Source organism: Cyprinodon variegatus, unplaced genomic scaffold (assembly GCF_000732505.1).
Source record: "Cyprinodon variegatus isolate N-32 unplaced genomic scaffold, C_variegatus-1.0 Scaffold21, whole genome shotgun sequence".
In the NCBI taxonomy this organism is placed as follows: domain Eukaryota; kingdom Metazoa; phylum Chordata; class Actinopteri; order Cyprinodontiformes; family Cyprinodontidae; genus Cyprinodon; species Cyprinodon variegatus.
In genome coordinates, this window is record NW_015150474.1 from 839726 (window position 1) to 848404 (window position 8679).

The 8679-nt window shown below is 44.1% G+C and overlaps 1 protein-coding gene across 1 annotated transcript in view; it reads left to right on the top strand.

The window, feature by feature from the left end:
• Positions 1 to 8640, top strand: part of spred1 (sprouty-related, EVH1 domain containing 1) — a 43166-nt gene extending 34526 nt beyond the window's left edge. Inside the window, exons 5-6 of the mRNA XM_015390698.1 lie at positions 4845 to 4988; positions 5132 to 8640. Coding sequence (XP_015246184.1) covers positions 4845 to 4988; positions 5132 to 5800 — 813 coding nt within the window. The 3' untranslated portion in view covers positions 5801 to 8640. The remainder of the gene's footprint in view (positions 1 to 4844; positions 4989 to 5131) is intronic.
• The last annotated feature ends 39 nt before the right edge of the window (positions 8641 to 8679 follow it).

An 8679-nucleotide genomic window follows, 5' to 3' on the forward strand; every position in this document is an offset into this window, starting at 1 on the left:
GAATTGGGGGTGTTGTGTTCATGGGGTTCAGTGAGCCACTGAAGGTGTCACCATGGTGATTTGGCATCCGAATGTCGCGGTCACAGTCCTGGGCTACACAGAAAGAGAAGTGAACCAGGGACGAGGGCTGCAGCCGAAGAACCGGAGAATGCCACCATCAAGTGATGCCGCCACGGCGACCGCTTCTTTGCTTTCATTTCTTTTTTTGCTTTTTTGATCAAAATATCAATCCACAGGTCTGGATCCCCGAGGAGCTCTGACCTCGTTGTTAAACAGGCAGCAGTGGCTTAATAAGATATTTGAAATGAATAGATCATTACAGGCTTGGATTGTTCCACATGGGTGTTTGGAAAATGTATTGAAGATGGTCCCGGCCACCAACATCCTGCCCACTGAGGCCAAGCACCCACATGCATGCCCCTTCACTAGCTTACCACATTCTTCCTTTCCCAAAGCACACACACACAGACACACACAGACAGTATGCACATGTTACATATTTTACCCATAAAGTAGTTGCACAACATCCTGCTCAGCTGTGACAACCCACTGCCAGGGATTAGGCATTACTGCCACAGTCCTTCCGCCAGAACAGGAAAACTTCCACATCCAATTTAGCTCCGTCAGGAAGTTTTCTCTTATCACTTTTGTACAATAACTGCCTCTGTTAAAGAGCAGAGCATTCAGACTGTTTTTTTGGGTTTGTTTTCTGTTTTTTTTAACAGCAATGAGTCACTGTAAAAAACATGAGACCATTAAAAAACGTAAGGCGCAACATTTTCACCCTTTTTTATAAAATGATTTGGTTATTTATGTATTTATTTTTTTAGCTCTGGGACCTGCTATTCTAACAGCAACAATAATACACTCACCGGCCACTTTATTAGGTACACCTGTCCCAACTGCTCGTTAACCCTTAATTTCTAAGCAGCATGGCGGCAACTCAGTGCATTTAGGCATGTAGACATGGTCAAGACAATCTCGTGCAGTTCAAACCGAGCATCAGTATGGGGAAGAAAGGTGATTTGAGTGACTTTGAACGTGGCATGATTGTTGGTGCCAGAAAGGCTGGTCTGAGTATTTCAGAAACTGCTGATCTACTGGGATTTTCACGCACAACCATCTCTAGGGTTTACAGAGAATGGTCCGAAAAAGAAAAAACATCCAGTGAGCGGCAGTTCTGTGGGAAATGCCTTGTTGATGCCAGAGGTCAGAGGAGAATGGCCAGACTGGTTCGAGCTGATAGAAGGGCAACAGTGACTCAAATAACCACCCGTTACAACCAAGGTGGGCAGAAGAGCATCTCTGAACGCACAGTACGTCGAACTTTGAGGCAGATGGGCTACAGCAGCAGAAGACCACACCGGGTGCCACTCCTTTCAGCTAAGAACAGGAAACTGAGGCTACAATTTGCACAAGCTCATCGAAATTGGACAATAGAAGATTGGAAAAACGTTGCCTGGTCTGATGAGTCTCGATTTCTGCTGCGACATTTGGATGGTAGGGTCAGAATTTGGCGTCTACAACATGAAAGCATGGATCCATCCTGCCTTGTATCAACAGTTCAGGCTGGTGGTGGTGGTGTCATGGTGTGGGGAATATTTTCTTGGCACTCTTTGGGCCCCTTGGTACCAATTGAGCATCGTTGCAACGCCACAGCCTACCTGAGTATTGTTGCTGACCATGTCCATCCCTTTATGACCACAATGTACCCAACTTCTGATGGCTACTTTCAGCAGGATAATGCGCCATGTCATAAAGCTGGAATCATCTCAGACTGGTTTCTTGAACATGACAATGAGTTCACTGTACTCAAATGGCCTCCACAGTCACCAGATCTCAATCCAATAGAGCATCTTTGGGATGTGGTGGAACGGGAGATTCGCATCGTGGATGTGCAGCCGACAAATCTGCGGCAACTGTGTGATGCCATCATGTCAATATGGACCAAACTCCCTGAGGAATGCTTCCAGCACCTTGTTGAATCTATGCCACGAAGAATTGAGGCAGTTCTGAAGGCAAAAGGGGGTCCAACCCGTTACTAGCATGGGGTACCTAATAAAGTGGCCAGTGAGTGTATATTGACTGACATTTTTGAAATAATTCGTCTTCCTGTTTTCTCAAAGTTTGATCTTTACATTGGGAGGGGCTTCTTTTTCCTGTTTGGGGTAGTTTCCAAATAAGAAGCTCAGTTTATCTTTAGATCTGTAAATCTTTTATCTGTAAATCTGGAGAGATGGCAGCTTAACTGGGCCTAAATTCACTTTCTAGTTGTGCAAGGGTCAGTCTTTTCCCAAATGTGTTGTTAAGGGAATAGTTAAGAGTTAAAAAGCATGACCGCCTCCACTGGGGAAATCTGGTTGAATCTCATTGGTAAAATTGTCCATTAAAGCGGATATATCTAGTGATGACATTCCCTCAGTAACTGCAGTTCAAGGATTTCAGCTTTAGTCAACTTAAGGAATTGTTTGAGTTTTTTTTAGCTTTTCCAAGTCTGAGCCTATAGGTCAGAGAGAGACAGAGAAAGAACTGTTTTTGTTTATGATGAGCGATGCTGCGGCATATTAAACTTCCAAACAAGGAGTGATTCTGTTTTGTTTGGTTTTAATTCTGATTCTCCAATTCTGACATTGATTGAACCCGTTTTTTGTTATAAATCATTAATGATTCGCGTTTCTTGTATCTGAAACTATTTTCTTTTGCTTAAGGCTAGGAACTGTTTTCTCTGCTCTTCAGCACAAAGCAGAGGCTCCAAGCTCCTCTGGGGGGGTGTCTGTTAATCATAAAGCGATGGCTGCGTTGTAGAGAGAACCAGTAAGCGTTTCAGTATGCTGACGGTCTTCCTTAGTCCTTCCAGTCCTGAGCCTGTGAGGGCGGAAGTGTCCCTGATGTCGGTGCACAGGTCCATTGCCTCTGGCCTCCCACTCCTCCCCCTAAGCAGCCAGCCACATCTCCAGGGTCAGATCAGCCTCAGATTGGCCCCCACGCATGCCTTTGAATGGTGGGGCTTAGGCAAGCTCTTTAAAAGGAAGCCCAAGTCTGTTTCCCATTTTACCCCCCTCACTCCTTCCTCTGGTTCCCTTCTCTCTCTCTCACACACACACACACACGGCTGTCATTTGGCTTTTCAAGCTGCATTTCCCCAGCTGGAGCTAGTTTATGACATTCCCTCTGCAGACTCTTGGCCTCTTGTGCTCCCTCTGTTTCTCCGGCTCTAACACACACACACACACACACACACAGAAACATACACATAGCATAATCTCATTTTTTCCTGCTCTGTTCTTTCTCCTCTCTGTCTTCCTCTGTCTCCTGTTCCTCTCATTCCCATGCAGACATGGTGGATGTGGATCATGCTCTGTGGAGTGTTTAGAGGCAAAGAAGGAGCACAAACACACAGACACCATGTGCTAGCAGTCTGGAGAGGGTGGCTAGAAGAGAGGGAGAGGGGATAAGAAGTTAAAGGAAGCATCTCTTAGCAACCACAGGACAGTAATTACTGTAGCAGGAGCTAGGAGCAAACCAGATTTCCGCTGTGCGTTAAAGCGCTGGCGTGGGCTACTTTACACACAGCTCTGACTAACCGGAGCCAGAAGCCTCCTCCACAAGCAGGGAGGACAGCGATAAGAGAGAGAGAGTAGGACTAACCTTGCCTTGTGAGGTCGGGATGTGTGTGGGAAAAGAGGGACTTCAATAGGCTGTGAGGACACCTCTGCATGTGTTACACCTGGGCTAGAACAAGCTGGAAGCTTGCTGACGATGCAGATGATATTTTCAAAGATGAATTACTGATTATTTGATGTTTATAACTCTCAAAACAGAATCATCTAGCTAAAAACACTCCCCTTTTCACTATTTTACATTATTTATCTTCTGCATCACCCCTAAAATGTTATTTATAGATCTTTAATTCTGGCTGATTTCGACGGGGAATGTTCCTCATGAGATCAATCAGCTCAAGGTAAAAGGAAGATTTGCTTTCATTTCTGGCTTTATGTCTTTCAGGAGCCTTTTTTCTCTGCGTGTGTGTGTGTGTATGTGTGTGTGTGTGTATGTGTGTGTGTGTGTGCGTGTGTGTGTGTGTGTGTGATTGTTTGTGGGAACACATGCAAGCCTAATGGGAACTTAGAGTTCTTGTAACAGAAGGGCCTTGAGTCATCGCAACACAGCAGTCATTTGGTGAAGCGTGGGTGCAGGATGCCCCCTGGTGGTTAAAGTGGACCACACAGAGCCTACGCATCTTTGAGTCAAAGCTGTATCGCTCATGAAAAGTGAGCATCAGCGCCTCTGCCAGTGGAAAAAAATACTGGAAGAATTTGAGAATGTGGAACTTCAGGGATGCAGCACCTGCGTTCTTAGTTCATCTCATAATTTATTAATGCGGTTTTAACATTTCCTAACGTCCCTTGGTTTGCTGTTGTGTTAGAAACAAAAGCAGAAGGTCTCATTGACTCAGTCTTGAATAATAAAATAAGTAAAATAATATTTTAGTAAATTAATTCTAAGGGGTTCATTTCTGCAGGTTTAGCTCACTTCCCTTTTCTGGCAGAATAGTGCCACAACTGTAGCGCTAGCAATTGATTTCTTTTTTCTGGTTTAAGGTGAGATTTTTCCAAATTGAACTAATTGTATTTATCCAAATGAAAGCTTGGATGTTAATATACATTCTGAGTGGGAAGTTGTGCTACACCAATGACTATTCAAGGTTTTTTTCTCATCTGAGACAAGATGAGCAAATATACTTAAACCAGGTTTTCAAATGCATAGTTTTCCTGCTGAGATCATTGCCTGATATAAACTTTTGAAGGTTTTGACATCAGTGTTTAATTTGTTTTTGCTTCCAGGTGTGTGATGATCCTCCCTCAATCTGTACCCCAATCAAAGAGCCTTTCTCTCCTCTAAGAGACGTCGTCTCCACCGAGCCATTCAGGAGTTGCTACGTTCCCCCGCAGCCATTTGATGACAACCGCCGATACCTGCCCCCCCAGGTGTGCGCCTCCTTAAGTTACCGAAATCTCTCTGAATTCCTGTTTTCATAACTTCCAGTGAAAAATAAGAGCTATGAAACCCCCTTTGTGTTAAGTAATCCAGCTAACTCTGCCTTATCTCCCTCCTGCTTGTTTCCTGATAGTCGCCTCGTCGGGTCAGTTTCCAGGTGGACGAAGAGAAGATTGTCCGCATCAACCCACGTAAGGATGTTCTCATCAGAGGCTATGAGGACTACCGCCACCCTTTCATGAGCCCACATGATGCCGATCGGGACGACGTGGACTTCCCCACCTCTGTTCACAAGAAGTGCGAGTATTTTTTCGACGGCCCTGGCAGTGACTGCCTCTCTGGCCCCGGCATGGGCATCGGAACAGGTCTTGGCTTGGGGCTGGGCAAAGACTCCGCAATTAAGACTCAGCCGTCGCCCCTCACCAAGCCAAAGGGCCGCCGGCGACGAGAGGACGGCGAGCGCTCGCGCTGCATCTACTGTCGAGAGATGTTCAACCACGAAGACAACTGGCGGGGGCAGTGTCAGGACGCCCCGGACCCAATCAAGCAGTGCATATACAAAGTCAGCTGCATGCTGTGCGCCGAGAGCATGCTGTACCACTGCATGTCCGACTCGGAAGGGGACTTCTCAGACCCCTGCTCATGTGACACATCCGACGAGCAGTTCTGCCTGCGCTGGCTGGCCTTGTTGGCGCTCTCCTTCATTGCGCCCTGCATGTGCTGCTACCTGCCTCTGCGCGCCTGCCACCACTGCGGCGAGGCCTGCCACTGCTGCGGAGGGAAGCACAAGGCCGCCGGGTGAGCCTGCCCCCGCCTCTGCAACAGACTCTGGGACACCCTCCAAACTAGCTTAAAAAAGGCAGTGGATACAAGCGGAAAATTACTAGCCGGCATCCTTTTTTCATTCCTCTCTCAGAAGGGGGCGATGCATTGTTGACCCCACCCCCCCAAGCTCTGAGGGCTTTTGGAGTTTTCAGTTAGTGTTTGTCGCCGACAAGCAGCGGTGGAGGATAAACCATGATGCTTTGTGGGAGTTCTGAGCAACAAGTTGGGTACAGGAGCTTAAAGCTGAGGCAGAGAGAAGGAGAAGACCTCATGATTAACAGACTTTGATGTTAATACACACACACAGCTCTTTCATATTCACAACATAAATTGACAGTTGGGCCACAACATGTAACTATGAAGGAGAAAAATGTATTTTGTACAGATGGCAACAACTTCAACTGTTTTACGTGGAGGACAAAATAAGACGTACTTGCTGTTTTCAGTATGCTAAAAGGGATGTGTTGTTGCTTTTTGTGGATTTGCAGTCGGGTAACAGTGGCCTTTCCTTCATGGTTCAAGGATTCAAAGACAATGTAATTACTAGCCAGCAAAAAAAGAAAAAAAAGAAGAAAAAAAAAATGCACTAAATAGTATTTATCCCCTAAAAGTAAAGGTGAGAAAATCTTGTGGCATGTCCATGTTTAGGTGTAACTTTTCAGAGTTTTACGGCCACAAATCAGTCAAAGCTTTCATTGTGTTTTGGTACGAGGTGTCCTGACCTGAGATTATTTATATGATATGATTGCATTCCGTATTCGAGCGATTGTTTCCACGATGTGAAGGGGTGAAATGGTACCAATCTACCATGTTTAGGTCCCTTAAACAGCTTTTTCTTTCCCAGCCATCCAGTTAGAATCTACTCCAGATACATGTTTTACCTCTTGTATTTACAGCTGTAAAGATTTGTTTTTTGTTTTATTTTCGCATCTTTTCTTCCTGCTCACATTAGATTTAAATTAAAGGTTGAAATGTTGCTCAACCAGCAAGTTTTGACTTTGGTGAATAAAAGGAGTCAGCGCTCCTTCATTCAATTATGAGGCACTTAAACTGAGGATATTTTATTAGATGTTAGATTTAGGCAACATGTTAGTTAAGCACTCGGATTGGACTGGGCGAAGCCCTCCTTAAAGCACCGCTCTCCAAACATTTGGTTGCAGCACCGGCTCCACATTTTTGTTTGTCCGTTCAATCTATTTTTGTTCTTCTGTCTGTCTTGCCTTTGAGTGTAAAGCACGTTTGTCTGCTCGAGTTCAAAAGCAAACTAAAAAATGAGAAAGGGATGGAACAGACACCATCTCAGTTCCACAGTAGAAATGAGAGCAGCTGGAGGCCGCTTCCTGCTTCTGTCCACAATCTAGAAAACTTTTTTTATCCATTAACAAGGAAACAAAACAAACTACAATAATCTGGTTATATTATTTAAAAAGTGATTGCTATTCTGCTTAAATAACTGACTGTAATAATACGGTTATAAATACTCATTTATGTGAATTCCTAATTTTCGCCTTAAAGGGAAAAAAGTATTTTTGCCTTATTTGAAAAAAAAAAAACTACGGTACAGTTTTGTTTCTACACAAATAAACAAATAAAGCTGCATACGAGTTCATTTAGGATGTGCTATTAGGTAGATTTGGTTATAGGTGGACAGAATCAGGTTGTTTTTGTTTTGTTTTTTCATTCCCTTGGCCTTTTTGATCAAGCTGGCCGCAGCCTTACAGACTACAGATGACCCAGACCAGAAAAGGAAGCAGGTAGCTATTAAAATATTCCTATGGGGTGCTCTTGGTAAGCGCCTTATGACAACGGAACCTTGTTTTCCATCCAGAATGGGAAGAATTGAATGGGTTAAAACAGCTTGGATGTTTATGTCTCCTTGATTTTAAATGTCTCACGCTAATATTCTTAATCCGAAAACAGGGTTTGATACATCCAGCTGCAGCTAAAGATGCTGCTGGTCCAAAACCTGACTCTCCCCGTTTCCAAGCCAACCAATGGTCCCTTTTCTTTCTATGCAAACATTGTGGAGGGGAACACGCTGTCCTCTCAGCAGACTTGAGTCAGAGACGGGACGGAACCAGGGGACCCTTAAAAGCTACATTCTCCTGGTTCCAAACTAAACACGTGTAAATACTTAACACTATATTTAAGGACTGACAATAATCCCTCGTTTTATTTTGGAGTTTCTAAAGATAGAGTTGTATTTATGGTTGCTGTCAGCCTATACTGTAGCTTCTACTGACAGCAGTCTGTACATAGATCACCTTTTAGTATTATTTCACATTAAAAAGTAGAGGGCTTTGTGATGGATATGACTATTGAACTTCTAATAGAGTCCCTCTCTAGTTTTGTACGATAGAAAGAAGGCTAATGCTAACATGGTACAGTAGTGGGGGTCCACTTGTTTTTGAAGTTTTCTTTATAAATATATAAATATTCGTATAAGCTGCTAGATACAATCACTAATTTTATTGCGTTGACAGAGGAATCAGCTATGAACGACTGTTAAGATTAACTCTCCAACAGCATAAACAGCCGTGTTTTTTTTATTTTTAATTTTTGTTCTATGTCTGATTGCTCTGTGTGGGGAGTGCGAGTATCACCTGTATATGTGCGTCCGTGTGTGTGTGTATGTGTGTGCTCAGGTTCCTGGTTGTGTGGTGTTTGTGTGCAGAGGAGGTTGGTGTGTTAACCAAACGATTGGTTGCTTGTCATTATTCCCCCCCCCCGCCCCCATCGTAATTTGGTCGCCATGCATTACGGAGGTTTGATGCACCTGATTAAAACTTGCTGGCTGAGAAGCAAAATAAATTTATTAAAAAAAAAGGACTTTTTTTCATTTATACAAAGAGTGTA